The sequence below is a fragment of the Atractosteus spatula genome, chromosome 18 (assembly GCF_055471065.1).
Source record: "Atractosteus spatula isolate fAtrSpa1 chromosome 18, fAtrSpa1.hap1, whole genome shotgun sequence".
NCBI lineage: Eukaryota > Metazoa > Chordata > Actinopteri > Semionotiformes > Lepisosteidae > Atractosteus > Atractosteus spatula.
In genome coordinates, this window is record NC_142723.1 from 17,680,574 (window position 1) to 17,706,516 (window position 25,943).

Genomic DNA, 25,943 nt, shown 5'->3' on the forward strand with positions numbered 1-25,943 from the left:
AATCACTGATAATGTGACTTAGCAAAAACTCTGGCCTGCTTTTAGGTCCACATATTTTAACATTTCTTCTCTTGTGCTCATTCTTCAATGTGCTCATGGATGTTATAGTGCCAAAAGAATTTAAGAAAAATTCAACACTACAGTGTAAATGGTTCCCCCTGTTTGGGATTTCATTATCAAGATGCCAGCTTCCAAAACGTCTAAAACATTAAAGTGATGTAAAACCAAATCTTTGGGTGTAGATAGATACGGAGATGGAGAAAAACAACATTTATAATGTGTTGCAGTGTTTTATTTTTCAAAGATGCAGTAGTTTACAAGCATCGAATGCTGTAAACTGCAATTGCTTCCCTTATTTTATAGTTCATATAAAATTGTCAGCATAGCTCTGGCTTCAGTGTTAATCCCTTGGAAAAGTGTGGATGTGCCAGGGTCATAAAGGTACTGTCTTATTGTAAAAACACAGAAGCTGCACCTTGCAAAGTGAGGCTGACGGGAGAGAAGAAAACAGGGCGTACAAAATCCACAGTCCAGAATAACCATGTGGTTGACTTGCAGTTATAAATCCGTGTGAAAATTCCCGGCTGGTGTTCCTGCCAATCCTTTGGTTTTTTCCCCGCAGGGCGACTATGACCCGACCAAGGTGAAGGTGCTCCATTTCAGGATGAACCCGGCCAGCCAGGCGCGGCAGCAGCGTGCTCAGGACGCCGAGCAGCTGCGCCAGGAGCTCCAGCGCCTCAAGGAGCACATCCAGCTCCTGCAGGCAGGGGGCGCCGTTGCGGCCAAGGAGGGGCCCTTGAGCCTGCCGCCCTCTCAGGAAGTCCTAGGTACCTCCCTGTCCTCGTCTCCAGTAGGCTTTTGACTTCCCTCCTCTCTCACCTTGGTTCTTCCAGAGTGCTGATGCTCCTCCCCTGCTCCCGCCACCCTGTCTCCTGTTCTCCCACGTTTCCCCTCTCCCCCCTCACGCCTGAAGAAGGCTCCGCAGCCGAAAGGTTTTCCTTTTCCGCGTGGAACGGGCCCGTGCCTGTCCCTCTGCAGCCTGCTTGAGCTCTTTCCACGCGAGCTTAGACCAGCAGCCACGAGGCTGCGTCCTGGCGGTTTTCTCTCATCGTACAGCTTCCCATGTGAGACACAGGCCCCACCGTTCATAAATATTCTTGCATAGAGCATGCGCTTGTAATTTCCCTAACATTTATTTTTCCGCATAGATGATCTGGTTATTTTGGTCATTTTGACATGCTGCTCTGTATTACCGTAGCACCCATTAGGCTGTTTTTCAAATGTTTTGCCCACTCATGCACGCTGGCCTGCGCTACAGTAATTACCCATTTTTCCTCTCAATATGAATTTTCCTTGCCTTTCGTTGTGAAAGGTCTAATCACTGCACTCTGCTCAGACATCACTTTTCATGCCTTCTTAAGGGAGCTACAGCATTTCTCATCTGCTGATCATAACCAGCCAGTAAGATGGAATTTGTCACTTCTACCAGCTATAATATTTTATGTATTAAAAATTTCACATAATTTCCGAGCAGCTTTTTTAGTTATTGGAAAAATCCACGTTTTTGATGCAAAAAGACAGGCAGAAGCAGTTGAGCTGTGGTGAACCAACGGTTTGTACAGAATGCCGTTCCGGGTATCTGGACTTCAGAAGACTTTTCTGTTGCAGAAAAGGCAGAGGAGTCAAATTTTTTGCACTTCTGAGGTGGCGTCACAAGAGTGATTACTCTCTATATCATAGGCTTTATTTCACCATGTTATCCAACTTGAAAAAGGCATCTTTGTCCTTGTGCATAGAGTGTTTCTTTCTCCCCTTGTTTAATACCATCTCTGCTTTTCACTCTCATATTTTACACACGAAGAATTAATATCAGCAGTAAGACAGCAAACTAAATATTTAATTGGAGTCAAGGGTGTTGCTGTTACACATTTCTACAGGGGCAATTTATCATCTGAAGATTCAACCATATTTGCAGAGGCAGGATGGTGTCTCATTAACTGCAGTGGGCCATGAATAAACAAACAAATCCTTTTACTTGTAATTGGCAATCTTTTTTTTTCTTGCAGTTAGAACTGTCACAAATCCATATGTATGTGTGTGTACATATATATTTCTATATACAGTATATGTGTGTGTGTGAATTTCAGGGTTTGTTTTAATAGAGTTTTAATGACTTGATGGCTGTCGTGCACATGTACAGGCATCATACACATTCAGAAATGTGGCCCTTTTAGTATACCTTAAGCTGTGACCAGAGGTAATTATATTGTATGAATTTTCATTGTTTGTTAGGCTTTTTGTGTTTTTACTAAGACATTAACAGCTAATTAAATTAGGGGTCGTTCTGAGCTTTTAGAACTAATTAAGTAGTCACTCTATTGTCAGTGTAGGATTAATTTGTGGTCATCTAACTACCAGGTTCTAATTCCTTTAAGCTTTTATCTTTGTTTTTCAGCTATTTCTGTTCAGGAAATGAAGATATTTGCAGTAAATTAATTAATATGTTCAGCACTGTTGGAGTCCTTTCTTCTTTTGAGTGTAGTCACTGAATGTGTACAGCACCACCAAAGCATCCACATACCTTTTAGTTCTGTGAATATTCTTCTGTTTATTTATTCAAAGGCCTAGTGTACGTAATCTTTGCCTCTTTGATGGGATTTGTGGTTATGAAAAGGCAAATTCCTGTTAAACTACTCCTGTGGTTGAACACTGTGAGGTGACATATCTCAAAAAAGCTGATACAACAGCACTTGACTAATTTAGGGTATCCTGCTAATGAATTGAAGAGAATGTCTTAGAGGTTTACAGTCTTCATCTTCCCACCAGCAGTAACTTTGAAACAGGTTTTCAATCAATTTCATGCCTATTTTTCTGCATTGACTTTGAATTAGAAGCCGAGGTTCTTAAAGGGCCATGACTGACAGTAATTGCAAGACTTTAGAAACTGCTTTCATCTGCTCTTCAGGTTCCAACCTACAATTAAGTCGCTTAGCAAATGGATGGAAAAAAAGGCCTCAGATCTGCAAAACAGATGATTATATGAAAGTGCAAAGTAGGATTTTAATGACCTAATAAGTACTGTATACTTTAAAGGTGAACTTTCTTAGATTTTATGAGTTTTTTTCCAATAAGTTAACGTCATTCATTCCTACAGCTTTTTTTTTTATTGGGAAGCTGAGATGCGGGACAGTGCCTTATTTATACAGTAGCTCTTCTTTATAATGATTATTATCAAGATAGCCTTCTAGCAAGTTTAAACAAAGAAAGTAGAGGTGTGAAATAAGAGGAGACCATTAAACCCATATTAGTATAGATCCTAAAGTAGAATCAAGCTGTTTTGCTCTTTATTAAATTATGCCAATGAGTATAGCAGTGCAGTAGTTTCACCAAGGATCCAACAATTTCGTCTCGCTGCAGCTGAAACCAGAATAACAGGAACAGCAAACAATGTAGAAGCAGCAAACAAATTTCAAAAAGATTTAGATGAAAATCAAAACTGGGCAAACACCTGGCAGATGTCGTTTAATGTAGACAAGTATAGAATATTACACGCAGGTAGCAAAACAAACTCTAAATACCATATGGAAACTTGAGACTACTTAAGAAGGTAAACATTTACTGTTGATGTTGACGCATCATTTACATCTCCTAGACAATTTGAAGAAGCTGGTAAAAACTCAAGCAAAACTTTAGGATATATTGTTAAAAAGAGAGAATTTACATCAGTGGATGTTATGTTAATATTGTACAAAGCATTAGTAAAGCATTTAAAATATTGTGTTCAGTTTTTGGTCACCACAGTTGGGTCACCAAACTGTATTGTTCCACTGGAATCAGTCCAGAGAAGAGCCACCAGATGCATTTTGGTGCTTAAAGTAATGTCCTACACTGACAGGCTAAAAAACCTGAAGCATTTTAGCCATGAACAGAGAAGAGGGTGCCTGGTTCAGATATGCAGTATTCTCAAATGCACTGACAAGTGAACTACTTCACTACCAAGAGTGAAACCTGAACCGGGGGGTACAAGTGTAAACTAAGGGGGAGGGCATTTAGAAAAGGAGACACTTCCTTGGGCGTATAGAACAAGTTACCCAGCAGTGTTGGAAGTCGACAGTGGTGCGCTGGCTTTTTCAAAGTAGTGGCTAAATGCAATCTTGAGATCAATTAGCTGCTAACTGCCAAATGGATCAGAACAGCCTTTCTTATGTTCTTACCCGAAGGCGATGGCTTTGATTAATGTAAATGTAAATGTGTGGAACTGTTTTGTTAGTATGAAACTTTCCAGTTCACATGTTGGAAACCTCATCTTTTAGTATTTATTTGGTCAATATTACAAGTAATATCATTATTATATAATCATTTTATCTAAGATCATTCTTTATAATACAAATGGATCTCAGTAGAAATTATTTTTCATGGCACAATGCTAATACATTTTCTGGGCTCTGAATGTTTGTAGTTTATTAATACCATAAAACATATTAATAAAGTTCTTAATGTTAAATATGGTATAATATTGAATTCCATATACTCATAAACTTAAAATTACTTAGTATGATTATTACCATACAAAGGAAGTTGTTTTCTCTAAAATAGTGCTTTTTTATTTTTTGAATGCGTTTGACCTCAATGATACAAAAGAAATCTTGAAGCCATCAAGAAATCGTTAGGGATGACTTATTCATGACAGTGAGATACTTTATCATTATGACATTTGTCTTGTGCTGACAGCTTTGTCAGAACTGTTAAATACTATGACAAATCAAGGGATGGTATGTGTCAGACATTGGCGATTTGTTTTCCTCTGAGATTTTAGGTCTCTTAGGACATGATACCACAAATGCCTCAGAACACCAGAGCCTCTCTGTATTTTTAAGTATACTGTATATTGTGAGAGTAATGCAGTCTGTAACAGTAAAAGCAGCTGTATATGAACAATAGTTATAGTGTGAAGGGTTTCAACATCTGATTTTATCAGCCTTTAAAAAAAGCTGAACTCTCAGATTGCACTCACATCAGATAGAGGCCACTTTTTTGTAAATTATCTGATTAAAATCCCAGGGCATTTCTCAAAAAGAGTAAGGGTGTTAATCCGGTGTCCTGGCCAAATTTCCCCCTGGCCTTTACCAATCATGGCCTCCTAATAATCCCTGTCTCTGAACTGGCTTCATCACCCTGCTCTCCTCCCCACTGAGTGCTGGTGTGTGGGGAGTGTACTGGTGCACTATGGCTGCCGTCACATCATCTAGGTGGGGCTGGTGGTGGTGGAGAGTCCCCATTACTTGTAAAGCGCTTTGAGTGGAGTGTCCAGAAAAGTGTTATATAAGTTTAAGGAATTATTATTATTAATTGAGTTTATAGATCATTCATGATAACCAATCATATTAGCCATCATGTTTATCAACATGCATTCCTTCATGTGTTTGTTCTTGATTATTAGATACAGTGGATGCCCGTGTGTGCTTCCTTTCAAATGGTAGTACTATTTTAACTTAATAGTGGCTGGTAAATGGACCCTGAAATCTTTAGTAACTAATTTAAACCTTGGTATTTTCTGATGCAGAAATGAAATCTTGCTGTTAGTATGGAAAAACAGTTTTGCTATATCGAACTACAGCTGGTATGGTTTTTATGACTAATGAATCATTGGATACTTTTAATCAGTTCTTAAATTCTGAAGTGGAGCCGAAGTTTGAAGTCCAATTTTTAATTGTATTTCTGAAGCTGAAATCTGTCTCTTATTATAACAAACAGTAACTTGGACATTGTTATGAAATCCTTCTTCCATAGCAGGTTCAGTCAGTGTTTGAAGACCTCATCTCTTTTGGCAGTACAAAGCTGTTCACCTTCATCTGCTAGTTCATAGGACATCTGCTAGCTTCCTTATCCTGGAGGTATAACGTTTCAGAATTCCTGTTGCTGTTTTGTTGTACTGCTGTTCTGTGGTAACCTTATAACAAAAACTGACATTCACTGCTAATAAGAATCCTACTGAGCATATACAGTGCCTTGTTAAAGTATTCAGACTCTTGCACAGTTTTCACATTTTTTGCTTAAAATCTTGCAGTAGTAATTAATATTTGTTATTTACACAACTTGTGCCACACGTTCAGAGCAGTAATAATATGATAGAAAATAGAAATGGCATGATTGCATAAGTATCTTAACCCTTTGCTGTGGTAAATCTATGTTAACAAAATGACTATCTTCACGAGCACATCATTGGCTGAGTGGCCTCTGTCTGTGTACTGTACTAGTGGTTCACATGCTTTCAGAGTAAATATACCTACCTCTTTAAGGTCCCTCAGTCAGGTAGTGAATTTCAAGCAAAGATTGAAAAGACAAATGAAGATTAAGCGACTTTCAGACCAACTCAGAGATGGTATGAAGGCACAGGTCAGGAGAAGCATACAGGAACATTTCAGAGACTCTTAATACTTCATTGAGCATGGCAAAAGCAATAATTAAAAAGTGGAAGGCACCCAGAAGCCATCCAGATCAGACTGTTCCTCTAAACTGAGCAGCCAGGCAAGGAAGAAACCTGTTAGAGATGCCAATTTGAGGGTGACAGCGACTTTGTAAGAGCTTACAGAGTTCACTGGCTGATGTCCATGGGCCAGTATTCTGGTCACTCCACACAGAGACTTGTATGGAACTGGGGAAAAAAAAATAATCTTAAATTCCACATTTGGCTCATGAAAAAAGCACCTATGTGATACTGCAAACATATGGCAAAGGATTTTATGTTCAGACAAGACAAAATTGGAAGTGTTTGTCTAAATGCAAAGCTTTATACCTTACATAAACGCAGTATAATTCATTACTGGGTTATCCAAAGCATAAATCAAAAGCACAAGGTCGCAAGCTACACTGAAGTGGCTTATGAATAAGAAACTGAATGCCCTTGAGCAGCCCAAAGTCCTGGCTTCAGTCTTATTGAGAATCTGTGGAAAGACTTGAAAACTATTGTACAGGAGTGATCCTGGTGCAACTTAAGAGAGCATGAGCAAATCTTCCCAGCAAAATGAGCAAATATTGTGCATTGATATGCAAAGGGTGGTAGAGACTTACTCAGAAAGACTTTGCTGTAATCGCTGCCAACAGTGCCTCCTACCAAATATTGTTGTTAGAGCTAGAGTTCACAGGTCTGAATACTTATTCAGTCAGCAAATATGAAGATTAAAAAAAAGATTTGCATCAGCTTGTAATGTTACACAATGAGACAGTCTCAGGAAGCCTGGAGTGGTTTTACAAAGCAAGGCACTGTATAACAAACCAGGCAGCTCCAGCCCTCGGGGACCAGATGGTCTTCTGGTTCTCTCTTCACCTCTCATCTTAATTACTCAAAATCTGAACACAAAGCCAGATCACTTGTTTCGTTTTTTTTAGAGCTTAATCAGTTGCCAATTTATAAGTCCCTTTAAACCCTAAATTGTTCTTGTGGGTTGGAGCCACCCAGCCTTCAAACTCCAGTTCATTCACAGCTTTTAGTAGTTTAACGTAGTAGTTTGGTATGTCATACAAGAATATACTTTTCTCAGGAACAGAGTGTACGTTGGGCATATAAAGAGAAGTGAAATGTGTAAAGGACATGAGGCAGAAACACCTTTTATTTCTTGCTTATTTTTTACTTTAGTTGCTGTTGATGCTTTAGTAGCAGGGACCCAAGCCCTGCCAGTATGATACTCTTTATAAAGAATGATTGCAACTGAAATATTTTTCATTATGGGATTTACATGAACTGTTCTCAATTGCTGGACCTAGCACCTTTGTTTACTGACTTCTGAGGAGGAAGGATGTGGAAAGTGTTATCCCACAGATCTGTCTTAGGAGTGGTGTGTGAGCATGATGCACTTCAGGCTTTACAGAATGCAGTGAGGCTTAGTAAAAAAAATGTTTCTGTCCTGATGGTGGTGCTGCCCTCACATGGCAGATAACTACTTCTTAATAAAATGTATACATGGGTACATTTGAAAAATATACTATGAGGAAGCAAATTTTTCATCCTTGGCAGTCAGTGCTCAAGAGAGAACCCGAATTGAATGTGAATTGAAAAGGCAGCACTCTCTCCAGTTGAAGCTGGTAACTTCTCACATGTATTTTGCAGGATATCAGTGCGGTTTAGTCTTCGTGTGGACAGAAAGAATGTAAATGAGCTTTTTTTGACGTTAATGAACTGTAAATCCATGTTTTGGAGTTGTGTCAAATAACCAGACTAATAACTAATGTGAATATTTCCTTTTCGTGTTGGGCAAGAGGGGTGATAAAACCCTAAATTGAACTCAGTTGGTTCAGTTATTAATGGATTTTTTTTAAGTTGTGGTGTTCCTTATTGAAATTTGTGTTCGTTTTAACTAATAAGAGAGAGAGATCCTTTTTTGCCATGGTGTTTGTTTGGACAATAAAACTAATAATTTGCAACATTCATAATGTTAACAATAATAAGGTTTATAAGCATTAAGCTTACTGTTAGTTTGGTTGTCATCCAGTGCTGTTTTATTCAGTTGGTTACACGTTGATCCGTGTTTGTGGATTGTTGTGATCCCAACTAATTGCATGTGGAATTCCGATAGAACTGTCTTTCAACTTTCAAGGTATCTTCACCTGAAGTTACACAAAATGCTAGCTGTTCTTGTCGTATGGCTCCCACATAATGAAATGTTTGACAAAAGACAAAAGGTTAGTGTCACATTTTATTTTCTTCAGTATGTGAAGATGTGTACGCTGCAATGATTTCTGAGCAGTTGAACAGCAGTCACTGAGGTATGTGTAACATCTATCACACAAGTCAGGCGTAATTACACCACACCTTATTATCACAGGCCAGAAGCAAATTCTTATGGCAACTTTTTGATTATCAGAGCCTTCTTGCTTATTCCAATTGAAAAACCTATCACTAGATTCTGGGTTTGAATTTTGTGTTCACAGGCAGGACCAGCTTTGTTTTAATCTGGACTGCAGTCACTAAGCATGATTGCCCGAGTTGTAAGCCAGTCGATATTGATATTGATTTTTCAGGTGTTTTATTATGCTTTTTTTTGCCATGTTTTTTTTTTTATTGCCATGCTGCTCTTCTGTTTTAGTTCTGTCAAGCTGGCGTTGCAGTCAGGGTCTCAACATTTGCAAATTTAATCTTTAAATGCTGTTTTTGCTATACCATCTGATCTTGTGCAGAGAGGGATGAAACCAAGCCGAAGGTTGTTAAGCACAGCTTTCAGATTAGCCGCAACTTTCAAATCGTGAGACGGCTCTAGCTCGTGAGTGAACCTCTCCCTGCCCAAGTACCCGCTACCCAGCATCCGCATCTCGGCGTGCTCTTGTTTCTCTATGGTAACGAAAGCTCCAGGTTCTGTGTCAACCGTGTGGGGGATGACAGGCTGCAGACGACCTTACAGGCTCACTGACAGGCTCACTGCCAGTTTCATTGCAGTGGAGGCGCAATGATCGCGGGCGCAGAGGGAGCAGGTGTAGGAATACGCTGGAGAAGAGGGATTTGTGATTATTTTAGCTGATCACTGTGAGTTTGTGATTGCTGTTGTTTGTTTTAGTTTGTCATAGTTATCATAATTAAATTTAACCCAATGCATTAATACTTAAAATATCATACAAGGGAGAGTTACTTACGTGACCTAACTTTAGTACTATAGACTGTAGTACATTATGCGATAGCATAGGGCTAGACATGGTTAAATGTAACTTGTGATAGTGAAAATGTGATAGTTCTCTGCACTAAACCCTCGCGAGACCCTACTGCATTTAACTTGCTCTTCCATTAAATGGCGGGTTCTGGATTTCAGCCTTCGACAGTGTATTTTGTGAAAATGAATTGAGGCCTGCAATGGACTGGCGCCCCGTCCAGGGCGCTCGCTGCTTGGCAGTAGGCTCCGGCTTCACCGCGATACTGTGTGGTATAAAGCGGTTTGGCAAATTACATGACATGAATTGAGGCTGGGTAACATATAAAGCATACTTTCACAAGATAGGAGTCATTAGGAAGAAAAAAGCAAAACATACAAAATTTAAACGACATCCAGGGGCATTACATACTGTTCACTATTTGCTAAAAATATTTATTTGGGAGAATAGCTTTTTTTCATTAAAGTTGATCATGTGCCGTGTAGAAATTGGCTTCTGGGAAGCTAAAGGAATTTGTATTTTGTGTATAGAATGTAATGATAAATAATTCAGTACATTAACTACCTGTAGTATTTATTTTTGAACTTAATTATTCATGTGCTTTCCTTTTTTGAGATTCAGTGTAGTAACCGCTGTGTGTGCAGCTTTTGAAGGCAGAGTGTCTTATTAATATAATAGGCAAAGGAAAGTCCAGGTTTTAATGAGCTAAACTGTCAAATTGAACTGTACTGGCGAGTCTGTTGAGAATCATCTGGTTAGAACTGAATATATGTGTTTACTTAAAGGTTTATCCAGGGTTAAGAATAACGGTTTCAGAGTCTGGAGGCTTTGAGAGCACTTGATTTAGCATTTTTAAAGACTCATATATAACTCTGATATAAATTGACACCTTGGTGGGTTTTCTCACACAGCTGCTTCCCAAAATGAACACTTCTGTTCCTTAGAAAACTGCGCAGGAAAAGCTGACATTTAGCAATCGAGGGATGACATGAAAAACGCCTTTAGATTTTCTGATGTTTTTTTTGTAATTATATTTTGTAGATATTGTTTGTTCTTCCAGAAAATGTATTTCCACAAGCCTACTTCAGAGACGAGGATTTCTAGAGATTTTCCATATCATTACTGTAGCTTTTAGGCCTGCAGATTAGTTTTCTTTATGGACTATAATCATACAACTGGTTATGAATGTTCATCTGGGGCAGCTTACATAAGAGCTATCTATTCCAAATTGCAGTGAAGAGATGTTAAGAAACATTTTTTTATGATCTTAAAACATTTCTTTATTATGTTTTGTCAGCCTTGTATGATGCACGGTATTCTGGGACACTAACTGCCACACACTGACCGTGATGATTTTTTTATTGCATTCTACACTTGTTTACACAGTACAGCATGCCAGCATGGCATTTATAGCTATGCTAATAGGAGACCCCATCCTTTTCTTAAATTAACAATTATAGGAAAATCTCACAGAAAATTAGAGTGAAGCATTAATCCATCTGCAAAATGCCTGTAGATGGTGTTTGGAATCAGAATATGTCATCTTGACTCGGGACTTACGTGCATGGAAGTTGTTTTGTTACGGTTGTGATGAAATCATTTACCAAGAGATGAGTGGAGGGTCCAGGACTGCGCTGTCTAACCCCAGTGACAAATGGAGCATCACCATGGCTGGACAGTGTCTTTTCCCAGGCTAGATATCCAGCGCTCGGGGCCTTCTGGAAAGACAGAAAGTTAATGAGTACTGTAGATAAACCAGTAGATTTAGATGTTCTTGTATTATTTAGATCCTTCCTATGGTGTCCCATTTTGTGGAATTCATACACATCTTTGTATATAATATTATTATAAAACAATATTGTTTTCAAAACCTAAACGCTCAAACTGGTGACTTCTGAAATAGGTTCTAAGGTAAGTTACAGTAAGTCTCAGTAAAAAATAAAGGGAAAAAAATCAGATATTCACTGCATAAGTATTCAGACCCATGAACCCAGTAGTTGGTGGAATCCCCTTTCACAGCAATCAAAGCCTCAGGTCTTTTTTGAGGAAATCTCTACCAGCATGCGCAAGTTGCTTGGGGATCACTTGTGGACCGTAGTTTTCAAGTCTCTCTATGCATTCTCAGTTGGATAAAAGTCAGGATATTACTGGGCCATTCAAGGACAATCATTTTCTTTTTCTTAAGGAAAGCCTTTTCCTGCTGAATGGTGTTTTTTTTTTGTCCCAGTTTTACGTCTGAATGGCCAGTACTTTGCTTCATGTTTGTTTCCATCAGTCTTGACAAGTTTCCCAGTCCCTGATGATGAGAAGCAGAACTACTGTATAACATAACGCTGCCATCACCATGCTTGACAGTTCAGATGCTGTTGACTGACTGATGCATTGTGCTGGATTCGCTTCTGATGTCATGCTTTACATTTAGGCTTAAGAGTTCCAATTTTCTGTTCTCTGACCTCAGTATGTTTTGTCACATATTTGCAGCATCACCTAAATGCTTTGCTTCAAATCCCGTGCAGGATTTTAGCTGTTGTTTTTTTCAGTTCCATACAGACCAGTTTTGTGGAGTGACTATGATATTGTTGACTCGTGCACATTTTCTCTCATCTCAGCCATTAAACTCCAGCTCTTTCAAAGTCACCTTTGGCCTCCCAGCTGCATCCATAACCTGTTTCCTTCTTTGCCCAGCTGCTCAGTTAGGAGGGACAGCCACATCTACACACTGTCTGGATTATATGATACACATCTCACTTTTGAGTGATTGAACTCACGGTGTTCCAAGGGATATTCATTTTTTGATTTCTTAATACTTTTCCTCACCCGTGCCTTTCTTCAGCTTTTTCTTCATAGTTGAATACTTGCTTGAGAATCACAGTTTGACTTACAGAGACCAGGTGTACAGTATTTATTTTTGAAACTGAATCGTGGTTATCATAAAATCTTATGTTGTCTGTGAAGGAGAGTGCTACATTATTCCATTTTTTAAATTATGTCAAAGTACAAGTAATTACATGTTGTACACAATTTAACATGCATAATATTTATCAAACTTAAACACTCTGTTCAAAAGCATTCATTCAGATTTTCAAATCTATCTGTTTGATCATATACAGTATTTTGTATATGGATATTAAAGTATATTTAATATACAGTGAAAATGTAAGAATTTGGACAATAAAGTTAATCATTTTGGCTGTGTACTTTTGAAATCTGTATTTCAAATAAAAAATAAATATAAGTCAGAACTACAGAATGTCAGCTTTTTCCACATGCCTTGGCTGTAAGGGATGAACAGAAAACATTGCTGACTTGCTTTCTAGACAGGCTGCTGCCACGACTGACTTTTGTCACTAAAGATTTACCTTTTATTATTTATAATTTACATTACACTCCCTTGTTTATTCAAACTTAAATGTTACAAAAAGTGCATTATAGTCAAGTGGAATGAAATCTTGTTTCTTTACAGTTGTACAACTCAGTCATGGTTAGACTGCTCAAAAACAAAAATATGAGTAAAACCTGTTCCTAAGAGAAACAGCATAGAATGAAGTTGTTCCTAATCGTGGTTTAATACTTCTGGTTTATGATTAGAGTTATAATCTGAGGCACACCGTTTTTTGGAAGCATTACATTTTGTTATCTTTCTTTTTTCTTTTCTTTTTTTTAATTTTAAGTCCAGTTCAAAGATATGTTAGATTTTCAAGATGGAATTAAGAAGCGACTGGGAATTTAGTAGTCCTTGTGTGTTTGATATCACTTTTTAAAAAGGATTCCATGTCGAGACAGCCTGTGCTCCTCCATTGCTAATGTTGTCATTGCTTTTGGTATGAAAGTGATTTATGTCACTGAGTTTGTTGACAAAAATGCATTGTGTGGGAGTGTTTCTGCTTCGGGTAATTTAGTAAGAAATCAAACATGAGGTGATGGGATATCTAAATAAGATTTAAAGACAGGGAGTTATTACTGTGTCACCCTTGACATAAGGAAAGCAGAAACATTTACAGATTAAGGAGACAACCGAATTGATGCAATCAAAGCTGTAGATGAGAAGTCAGTTTTTTATTTGTTTGTCAGAGAGGATGGACCTGTTCCTGAACTTTAAGAAATTCCCGTTTTCTTTTTTTTTTTAGAAAGTTGGTGATTGGAATCGCTTCATGTGATCTTTTCTTCATTGCCTTTCTTTTGTTTTTTGTTAGTCTGGATGCAGTGCTTTGTGCTTGTCTGGTTAATGGCAAAAATCCATTTATATTGAACTGCAGGAATCAGCGCATGCCTTATTATGCTTTAATGTTTTCACACCACTGAAATAAATACATTAAAAATGCATTTTAAAAAAATTCCAGAAGTGAGTGAAGACACTGAAAAGGCCTGACAGCAAACACAAAAGACTGGGATAAACCCTCTTTTCTGTTTTAAAGTAAGCATGTATGCGGAGAATTTAGTTTAGAGCGTGCCTTTAGAATTTTTTACTTATGGAAAATAGGAACCAGATAGATATGACATAGATGGGAGGGTCTCTTACTTTTTCACTTACAAGATTTTGAAATGGCTGTTTCTTTTCACCTTCACCATAAGATTAGCATTTCAAATTTGCATCTGTGTTCATGAGTGTGTCCATCAGTGTAAGCAGTTCTCTCTTCAGCTCACCTGCGTTCTTGACCACCCCGGTCAAATATTTCCCTCAGCACTGGGACTCATAGGGTTTTCCCCGTCCCAGGGTTTCACCTCTCTTACCCAGCCTGATAACTGTCCTGTCTCATTGTCAGCAGCAGTCTTTGCTCACCAGCGTCTTGTCCTTTCTCCTCTGGCAAAACATCATTTTCAATTTTCCGTCTCACAGGAGGCTGCCTTTGTTGCTGTTTGGTATTGGGAATCCATTCACCCCTCTGTGTTTCTGGCCTACTGCCGTTTTAGTTTGCACAGTTGTGAAATGTTGCGTGCTCGTGGCATGTTCTTGGTCTCATTTATTTCCTTTCCATCTTCCCCTGTTAATCCAAGTTAACGTGTTTCCATAATTATCTGTATGTTTCGCATCATTTTTTAATTCATGGACCATGTTCCTCATCCACATGTTTGGACGACACAAATTGAAGATATCCCTTTAACAATTATATACAGAATATTTTCTTTCATGGGTCGCTATTCCATTTTTATGCATCTTTTTTTTTTATTTGGGACATCTTGTTTTTCCATTCTGGAATTTGTGATGTAATTCCGTAGTTTTAATTTTTTTAACCTCCTCTGCATCGGTGACATTTGTTTCAGTTCTTTCAGAAGAGTGTGTTAAACCATCACTTTAGTTCTTTAGATTCATTCTCAGACCTTCATGTTTCCTTGTGTAATCTATTCATGTCTAGAAAATCTCTCGGTTTAATGGACTAAAAGGGGAGAAGGGTTGTGTGTTACTGCGGATTGTTCTTTAAATCAAGAATGACATTTTTTCTGCCCCAATTTTTTTATGAAAAAATAAACAAACTGTACATAGAACATGTATACTATGTATGTATTCATTCTGGATATAGCTCTGGCTCCCCTGTGACTGGGATGGATGCTTTTTAGATATGTAAATACATAACTACACTGTGCACTGTGAAGGTTGCCGGTTCGTGTCCCACGGCCGGCAGAGGAATCCTACTCCGTTGGGCCCCTGAGCAAGGCCCTTAACCCTAACTGCTCCAGGGGTGCCGTATATGGCTGACCCTGTGCTCTGGCCGAAAGCTTCTCTCTCCCTGTCTGTGTGTCTCATGGAGACCAAGTTGGGGTATGTGAAAAGAAATACAAGAAATTGTATATGGCCAATAAAGTAATCTTATGTTATCTTGTACAGTACCTCTCCAACTAGGCTTTTCTCCAGTTTTGGGTTCTTCATCTTTAAAGTGATTCATTTGACCTACGACCTCATCGACTGGGTGTCCTCTTCAGCCGTAGGATTTTGAAGGACAGCGCAGGGAAAGCTGGTGGCTGGGGTCAGCACCCCTGCTGGAGAGCTGTAATTCTGGTAGGCTGGTGGGCTATTGGAACACCATGGTGGGATGATGTGATGAAAAATACTTGCATAGCCTTATATGGCTAATTTCTGCTCCAAGTAATGACTAGAAATGCATAAAAAATAAAAAAAACAGAGGCTCACACACGTTACTGACACTGCCAGTGCAGTTTACTGCATTGTCTGTAATAGACTAGTGTAGATTAGCCTTAAGAGTCACAGGTCAGCTTCATGTTCACATTATTATTGATTCCAGAAGAGAACTATTTGAATGTAGGTACTGAGAAAAGAACCTTAATAAGAATATCAATAACTACATATATTTAAGCTTTTTAAAGCACTTTCTGTTCCTTAACATATGTTTAAGGTTTAATGTCCTCTTTGTCACACATCAGGCTTTCAGTCTTGAAAGCCTTATGGAAATAATTGTTGGTGTCTTTCTGAATAATTTCCACAAAGCCAACTGAGCTGTATGTGAGAGTGATATAATAATAATATGTCACAAGCCCTTGTTTGAAATCCCTGGTAGAAATTACACATTGCAGTTTATCAATGACATTGATTTCCTAGGAGTGTAATACACACAAAAGAGGAGTAATTTGCATTTAATTTGAGGTTGAGGTTGTCAGTTTATGAATAAACCGTGCAATTTTAGTCACTGGGATATCTGTAGTAATAATAGAATAAGACAATATTATGTCTTGAATCTGAAGTTATGAAATGGTGCTGAATGTGTGCTGAAACATGTATTTACTTAAAAAAAGCCTTAACCTTACCTCTTATACGTCTTATACAAAGAGAAGTAAAACAGTCCTACCAATCTAAAATATATTGCCATCTTTTTAATCGAATGCACCCTAAAATTGAAGGAGAGGAATCCAATCTTTAAACTTATTGGGACACTAAGCTTCATGAAAGGTGCTCAAGTACATGCAAAACTTAAAACAATCAAAGTGAAGTTTGGAACTGATTACAGTTCTATCTATAGATCTATTGCATTTGTCCACCTTAAAAGGTTTTGCAAAATGACTAAAAGTGCATTATGTTGTATACTGTCTTTTCATTTACAGTATGTTCATCTTTTAAGTGATTGAGCTCACAAGAGTGTGTTATTCCAATAGTATGTAAATGCTATACTTGGTTGAGGGGATCATGACCACAGAAACATTTTTTAAAAGCCAAGGTTTCTATTTCATATTCTGGCTTTCATCTTAGTCATAATACAGAATACTCTTAGATTTCATTTTGCTTTGCTTTCTATTATTTTTGCTTGCAGTGTACATAACTGTTTGCCATGCACTTTTCAAGGGCATCTAGTTCATTTGGGTTATAGAAGGGCTCTTTTACGTCATTAAATTGCAGTGTTTTGTCTCATGCAGATACTCAGATGCAGAATTTTTATTCATGCATTATACTTTTGATCAGGGGTAGCAAATATGGGTTAAGTAGACATTAATTCAAAACATTAAAGAGACTAATTTAATCTCTTGAAAGCTTCAATTTTCAATTTAAATAGAAAAGTGCATTAATATTTTATTCTTAAATACTAAATATTTAAAATTTAAGAGTCAAAAGTTTGTATTTTCTGGATATTTAATAATTGATTACCTGCAAATATAGAAAGACTTGCAGAAGATGCAGCTTGGTTACAATGGTGCTTTTACAGTAAGGAAGTCACTCAAATAAGTATAAAATAGCATTAATGTCCAAGCTTAACTGATTGACCCATTAGTGAGTGGTATGTTTTTTAAGCATCAGCTCTGCAAGAAATTTCTGTTAATCAAAAAAAGGAGAAAAAATACTACAAATGTCAATAAATCCGAGCTGTGTAAGGAATATGTTTTAAGAAACAGCAGTATGTTTTTCAGACTTACTTATACTGTGCAGCATTTGCTTCTCATTTCTATGATTCTATGATAAACTCCCAGTGGACTCATGAGAAAAATGTTGTTTTGTTGCAGTACACGTAAGACTGTGCCACAGGGCTCCTCACAGATCTGCATTGTGTAATCTTAAGCAATGATATAATATGGAGTAAGTAGCTCATGAAGTCTTCTGGTCAGTTTGGACCATGATGTTGTTGGTAACCCATAGACACCTGAGCATGTTACTGCTGACATGAGTCAGTAAGTAGCTGATGCATTATTATTATTATTGTTGTCTGAAGAGAGGAGTTGCAAAAGCACATTCTTTCTTCTCTGCTTTCTGTTAATCAATAAAAGGTTTCATTTTCTCCTTAAGAATTCAATCTTTCAAAATCTTTCAAAATATCTCAGCACAATTTTGCTCTTTTTATTTCAAGTGTTTGATTTTCTGTCATTAACTGACATACTATAAGTGTGTGCAAAAGACCTCTAGCATTTTCATTTGTGTTCAGAGTTACCAGTCTTAACATCTGCCTGAGCTCCATTTGTTTTTAATTATAGCAAATCATTTCTGTCTTTACCCATTATTTGTGGGAACAGCAGCTCTCATGTTTTGCTTTGTTATCAGACATACAGGCCTCAGATTGTGGCAGCTTTGGAGGAAATTCCATAAATAAATATCCCCCAGCTGAAGTTTATGAAAGAATTTGCTGAGAGACTTGAAACCCAGATTCCCAGCAGCCCATATCTGCCAGTATTTTTCCAAAAAAGACATTTTGGAAGAAAGCAGGTGGTAGAACGTCTGCTGTTTTTCTGGAGTAGGAGTCTTTGAATCACTGTGAAAGTACACAGACAGAAAGGTCAGTTTAATCATCGCCTGTAGGGGTAAAATGGAGAAGTATTGGCTTTGGAAGTCTTTGATCCTCTCTGATCTTACATGTTTCCTGAAACAGTCAGCGAACACTCTTCCTCTTTCTCCAGTGTAAATGGAAAGGCAAAGACATATCCAGCAATCACCTTTAAAGTAAGCCTTTGTATGCTGTTACACAGTATACAGAAGTTCTACAGTACTTCTGCAATTGTGACTACTTTTTAAGATGAATGGCAAATGGATCTGATTCTACCTTCATACAAATATAGAATAATTAGCAATAACTCTTGATTTTAGTGAATAAAAAAAACAGACCTGCATCAGCAGAAATTCAGAACTTGGATACAATCATAGGACTTGGTTCTTATGTAACAAAAATGTTGATCGTTTCTGTAGTGGTTAATGAAACTAGGGATTCTGCTGTGGCCTGTGTGAGATAATAAACATAAAAACAATAGCTTTTGGTTTCAAAGTCTGCTCCCCTGGTTTTCAATTATCTTTAATTGTTAGATAGGGGTTTAACTTCCTGTATGTCGGCTTGGCAAGACTTCTTATTTGGCCTCACGGAATGGAATAAATCCCTCGTTGGGGTCTACACTGAAGCACGAACTCGTGCGCATTCATGGGAGGAAAGGCGATGTGGGGAGAGGCGTTTGTTGTGGCGCGAAACAGATTTATTAAAGTAGTTGTGGTCTAGGCTATAAAAGGTTAGGAAAGAGGTGTAGAAGTATAGTGAGGAGAGAATATATATAGTCTCTTCTGGGAGGCTGTTGGAAAGTGATGCTGTGACGTCCTTCATCTGGGAGTTTGGCCTCTCCTTGGCTAGTTTGGACTAGTGGCCAGTCACAGTTTACTTTATGGGTCTCGCCTCTGTTGGAGGCCCTGAGGATGCTCAGGGTAGCTCTTCCTTTGATGGAGCCATGGGAGACCTCCAGGACAGTCCCAAGAAAATACGGACGCCTGCTACATGTGATTTCAGATGTGAAATATTCCATAACTTTTTTTTTTTAGTCTAGTGATTACATTCATCTGTTATTTTTATGTACCTCCGGTGTGTTGTGTTTTTCAAATCAGTTTAGAATTTGTAGGAAATTATTTTCTGAATAATTTTTCATCTTCTCTACAATTTAATAGCATTCATGAGTTTTTTTTTTCCAATGAAGTCGTTAAATGAGAGTAATTATTCTAAATTGATTTCTGACAAATTAAACTAATTTCTCGTTCCTTTCTCCTTGAATTTGTTTAATTCTGCCATCTGGTATTAAACAGTAAAAGCAGGGGCTCATCTGTCTAAACTGAACAGTGTATCTAAGCTCTATTTTGGTCTTTCTACATTCATCCCACCTTTTATTTAAACATATAGCTGCATGATGCAGATTCTGTTCACTATCCATAGCATTTCATGTGTTTTCAGCTGAACCAAGGCCCCATATAAGGTCCTTGTTTAAGCTGGACTTTATGTTAACATATTAAGCTATATTAATGAATTAATTCCATCTTGTAGGTTTGCTGATGTGTATAATGCAATGTGAATTATTCAGTATTCACAGTGATTAAAATACATTTAAAATCCCAACTATCTTTTCACAATCAAAGGTACAGCAACTGGAAATTCTGAATGCTTGTTAGGCAAAACTGTTCGATTGAATTTTTTAATAAAAACCCAGGATGGCTTCTTTTTGCCCCACCTAAAGGAATGGAAAAAATAAACGTGAGTTGTATGCCTTGTCACACTTCAGAAAGTGATGTGTGGTGTGAAAAAGAAAGTGCGCCCCCTGATGAATCTATCTGCAGATAACACGCAAATTTTACTTTGTCATTGTTTATTAAAACAATCAGCCTGCATTCAGCAAAGTTAGTTCTCATTTAACACTACACTTACAGGACGCTATTATTTCAAGTTATTGCTGCTAAAGGGGGTTCCACGCATAACTGAATCACGGGGTGCACTTACGTTTTAACACACAAGGCTTCTCAATACTGGTAGGACTTGGTGAGGACTAGGGAAAGGTCAGATATATCTGTAAAACCATAGTAAAACCATAGAATCATAGGTGGGTGTACTTTCTTCTTTAGCATCACTGTATACTGTATGTCTTGTGTCATCATTGGTTTAATGGGAGTTCAGCTGGATTTGTGTTCCACTTTCATAATTGGACAAGAGGTTTGTAAAAGAGAAAATAAAAGCACCAGATAATATTGTTTTTAAGTTTAAATCAGTAAAAAACCTTTGGAAGTAAATTTGAGAAGCAAATGGAAGAATAGGCAAGCAATTCAGTTTGGGAAAAGCAGAAATATAGTGGTGCTATCCTCAACCCTCCAGGAAATTAGATTGTGATGATAAATTAAACATGAGAAAGCTTCGTCTTTCACTCTTCTGATTAGCACTCTTAAATGGTTTTGAGGTAAATTGGATTTCTATAACTTATGCCTTGGTATGTTTTATGTTTGAGTGGATTTTCATAAGGATTTGTATGGGTTTCAATAGCTTCCATTATAAAACAGCATTTAGTTGAAACTGTAGGAGAAGATTTTATCTCAATTAAATTCAGAATCTCAGTGTCTTTTATTGTGGGTACTTTTTTGGGCTCACAAAATTAACTACTCTGTAGGGTTTTTATTGAATTTTGTCTTTCAGTGATCAAAGACAGCAATGGTTTGTTTTGGCGTATTTTTAAATTCGTCTTTTGTAAGGAACGATACAGTAACACTATAATTTATTTACCTCGTTTTTAAAGTCATTATCTCAAAGTATGTTACAATTCATAAAAAGATTTTAAAGTAAAAATGAAATTGTTACAACATCAAAAATAAAGCAGATAAAAACAGAAAATAGTAACATCGGTGCCTTTTGGAAATTTCTGTTATTATCTTAGAATTGTTGGAAAACTTTGTATCACTTTCAAATGTCGCTTATCCAATTCAGCATCACAGTGGCCCAGAGTCTATCCCAGGAAGCATTATGTAAGACTTATAATTATGCTGTTATAGGTTTTGAGGCAAGAGCACTTCAGTTTGACAGGATCCCTGATTTCATGGGGTCATTTTTTACTTAATTCCTGCAGTCAGTGCCGAACTCCTGGTGTGGGGCTGTGTTATCTGTGATGTCTTCAAAGACAAGCTGCTTAAATGTGGGTCAAAGGAGTCTGCCTACACTGAGGCAGTCTCCCCAGTGTGTACCTGCAGGGTTTGGTGCTGGGAGGCAAGACTTGAAAAACACATAATTAGCGATTCTAAATTTGGATAGATACAATAAAAAGTACTCAGCGATTCTAAATTTACAAGGGTCGATCCAGGATCAAATTTGACCGTGGAATTCTTCATTTTGATTGATGCTGTTTCCGAGTGAAGGCTCTGATGATTACAAAGCAGGGTTGTTTGCTTCTCGCTTATCCCAGGAGATGTGTTAGTCTTCTTCGCCCCCACTCCCCTTACAGATGCTGCTGATCCTGATTCCTGACTCCTGAGCGTCTGTCTTGTATTTTAGAGCTGCACTTTACCCATTGATATGCAGATAACCCTGCCTCTTGGTTGGTGAAGGTAATTTGTCCCCCCAAACCTTTAATAAACCCGAGTTTCATGTCATGAAAAATTAAATTCCCATTAATTCACATGGGAAAGCTATGACTTGTTCCTTAGGTCGACACAATAGCCTGGTATTCCTCACTGTTTAAGAGCTTAAGTGTACAGAATTGTCAAAATAAGAACACTATTGCTTGTTTACGATCATTAGCCCACTTAATTTAGTTAAGTATTTAAGAAAGGTCAGATGAGTTGAGGGCGGCACAGTTCACAGCGGTGAGCGTTGCTGCCTCACAGCGCTGGGGTCCCCGGTTCAGTTCCTGGGGTGCTGTCTGTGTCGAGTCTGCGGTGTTCTCCCCATGTTCACATGGGTTTCCCTCCGGTGGCTCCAGTTTCCTCCCACAGTCCAAAGCCATACCGGCTGGTTAACTGGTGATGACTACTTTGCAAGGCAGGGAAAGTTAGATATGGGCTGAATTTGATTTATCGTTCAAGTAAAACTGTATTAGGCTTTTGAAATATTTTGAACTGCATCAATTCTGAACGCCGCCAGCAGCACTCCAGAGCTCAGGGAGTCATTAATTTGTATCACCATGGGCCTGAGGGCAGATAAACCCAGCAGAGTAAAACAATGGGAATGGGGGCCAACAAACAGAAGGTGGGTCTCATGTGCAACACGAATTCTTTAAGACATGCAGGAGGGTGGTTCGTATCAGATGAGAAAGAAGAAAATCAGCAGAGCTGGGCATACATGTGGAGACAGTGGTGTAGAGGCCTGCAGAGGTGAGAATGAAGAGCTGGATATTTTCAAGCTTTGTGGTAAAATATTGTCGAAAGGTTCCTGCATCAATGAGATGCTGTAGGAAATACGACTCAGCAGTAGGGCTTTAGCAAACAGTTCATGGCGGAAAACAGGTATCTAGGAGTTTTCTGATTATTCTCCACCTCTCAGTGTGAGTTCCACAATCCTGTTGTTTCTCATTGCTGCTACATCCGACAAAGGCTTTCTGTGAGCTGGGGCATAATTTATATTTCTTAATAAATGTTCAATACATTTGTAAGATGATATGCAGTCATTAGTTTTGGTTACAATCTCGAATTCACAAAAGCCTGGTGTCTGTTTTTCACTTTTATGATCATCTTTTTTTTTCTGTTTCTTGGCAGAGTCCTGAAATAATGCATTTATGTTCCCTTGTTTTTAAACTAGCAGCCAGAACTGAAGTAGATATTAATGTTAAACTGATGCTTACAGAAATCAAACCGTAATTACAAAATCCAACCCTACAAAAGCTGCGGCTTTGGCAATTTAACTGAACGTCCCATTAAATTCGGTGGTTATGCAGGATCTCCCAAATGTGCCTTTACATTCACTCAATTTTTTTTGTAGATCTGCGCAAACAGGTGGAGAGTGCAGAGCTGAAAAATCAGCGTCTGAAAGAGATCTTTCAGAAGAAGATCCAGGAATTCCGAAAAGTGTGTTACATGCTAACAGGCTACCAGATTGACATCACCACAGAGAATCAGTATCGCCTCACCTCTGTGTACACAGAACGAGTGGAAGACTCGCTGCTTTTTAAGGTAAGAAAACCGATGTAGGTGTGAGTGAAAATGGTTAACTGTAACACATTTGTGGCTGTTAAAAGGTTTTAGTATCTTACAGAAGTGTACTCTGATGTACTCTGTTTCTGGTTTCGACTGTAAATTTGAAGATTTATGAAGAAACCACAAGATCTGCTCCTTTACCATAACAGCTCCCTAAGGTTTCGACTGCAGACTACAAATGATTGCGTTTTTGCTCTACGAGTCCTTTGTGTCCCTGCATTGAATTAGCCTCTGCCTTCGCCCACCTCTCCTGCTTGTTCATCAGAACAGCGGGAGGCTCCAGCTTCGGGAAGCATGTAAGTAATACATGAGTATACAAGGGCAGAAACTGAGGCGGCCCCCAAGGCAACTGCCAGAGTATCTCAGAGCATCTGCAAGGTGATTGAAACAGTTTTCAACAGGTGACTTATAACCCATTTGACAAACAGCCTTGGACCTGATTACCGCCTTTGTACCAGAACCACAAGCAGCAAGTCTGATATTTCCCACAAATGCTTTTGTCTGCTTGTGGTTTCGCTGGCTTCCTTCATAGCAAGGTGACTGACAGCTCTAACCCCAGCTGTTGCAGACGTGCCACATGAACTTGCTCCCATTTTCTTACTTCTGCTTGCATAAGACATCTCCGGTGCACTTGAACGCAGTCTCGACATCCGTGTCGATCATTCCCTGCTCTGCTGTGCAAACTGTAAACTTTTTCCTGGATTTCCCCTGGTTGGAAAAGTGAACGTATAAGCGGTGCTTGGTTCAGTGCGGGGTTTTTCCAAGTGGCCCTTACTGCAAGCCGGGCTACACAACAATGACCACTCCATGTAGACAGGCTTTTGATGGAGTACACAATTATGTCTGTTCCTCATTGAACTGACATTTACCCATCAGCTTTCCTTGATTGTTACATCCACAGTCTAGCCACACATCTACAGTCTTGCCAGTATAATAATCATAGCTTATACAGCGTTATCTCTGGGCTCAAGTCCTGCTTCCGTGACTGTAGCCTTCAAAGCCAGCATCCACATGCACATGTAATAAACATGCACAGGCACCCTAGGAACTCCTCTTCACCTATTGGGTCACATCCACTGCTCTCTTGTGGAATGTCATATGGCTTCAATCTCTGGATTGAGATCATGATGACCATTGCCAGTGGTACTTAAGGCTGCTGCTGCAGAAATGTGCCCTTTTTTTACCTTGGCCTTGTGCCCTCCCTTCCAGACTCAGTTTTGAGAGACCAGCTCAAGACCTTATCACGTCTATCAACCCAACCCAAGTTGTTCCCAGCTCCTAAATAAACCACTACCTGGTTTTTATCTTTGCAAGAAGGATTTTGGTATGGAGCCAGCCAGTTTTTTTGTCTTGTGTCCCTGTAGGTTTGGCATTGCCATTCCTCTCTGCCAATGTAGTTGTAAGGATGGACCATGGCAGATGGTTATGTTCTTAAATGTTATTAACTTTGACTTATGAGCTGTGGTCGCTGGTGACCATAAAGTACAGAGTAAGCCAATGCATGTGTCTATAAAAAGTTAAATGAGCTGAGCCTGTTTCAGACACCTGTTGTGCGTACCCCACGGAGATCTAATTCACCTAGAACAGGAAGGCATTAAAATCACACCTGTATTCAAACTGAAACATAATTGTGCAAAAAAAAATCTTTAATTACACGAAGTTGAAAACCAGTGCTGTTCTCCTGGTCCCCTGGTAGTTCCTCACCATGTTTCATCAGACCTGAAGGCTCATGTAACATTAAGCAGCACATTGTTGTCCTTGTCTAGGGACTCAGTATTATTTATTTATTTTCCTTTTTGATATTTTCACTCATTTGTGTGTGTGTGCATGGAATAAATTTGAATTTCAAGCATTTGATCTTTAGGAAGAAAAAGAACGTATCATATTTATGGTTAATTTTTTTTGGTATAGTCATAGCTTTCCGTCTCATAATTAGGATGCATCAGAACGTACATGATGTGCAGCACCGTTCCTTCTCAAAACAGTCCCAAGTCACATGTTGAGAGTGAAATTTTGACATTTGCATTCCAATCAGTTAAAATGTATTTTTCTTACAGAATTTTATAAGGTTTTTTTTATTGATGGTGTAAATGTGTAAAGGCAGTGGCATTTTGATGTGATACGGTATGTGTAGTTTTATACTGACATCCAGTTGAGAAAGAAATTCTCATTGTTCAAAAGGAATTGAAAATGCGCAATATAACACTGGGTAGTGTTTTAATTACCATTTACCTCTGTAGATGTTTTAAAAGCCTTCTTAGGATTCATGGAAACTGGTTTTGTTTTTTCTCTTTTCCTGGATTTGATGTTTTACCAACCTTGGTGCAGCCATTTGAAACACTGTTCATTCTATTAAATCTTTTCAGGTCAGAATTTCCCTGCAAGATGGAAACCTGCTTTTTGAAGTATTTGTGAATAATAGTATACAGTTTAATGTCAACTATAAAATGAGCCATGAACAGCT

The 25,943-nt window shown here is 38.4% G+C and overlaps 1 protein-coding gene across 1 annotated transcript in view; it reads left to right on the top strand.

Annotated features, from left to right (window-relative positions):
* Window positions 1–25,943, top strand: part of mad1l1 (mitotic arrest deficient 1 like 1) — a 280,158-nt gene that overhangs the window by 133,059 nt on the left and 121,156 nt on the right. Inside the window, exons 16-17 of the mRNA XM_088936727.1 lie at window positions 623–827; window positions 23,265–23,455. Coding sequence (XP_088792853.1) covers window positions 623–827; window positions 23,265–23,455 — 396 coding nt within the window. The remainder of the gene's footprint in view (window positions 1–622; window positions 828–23,264; window positions 23,456–25,943) is intronic.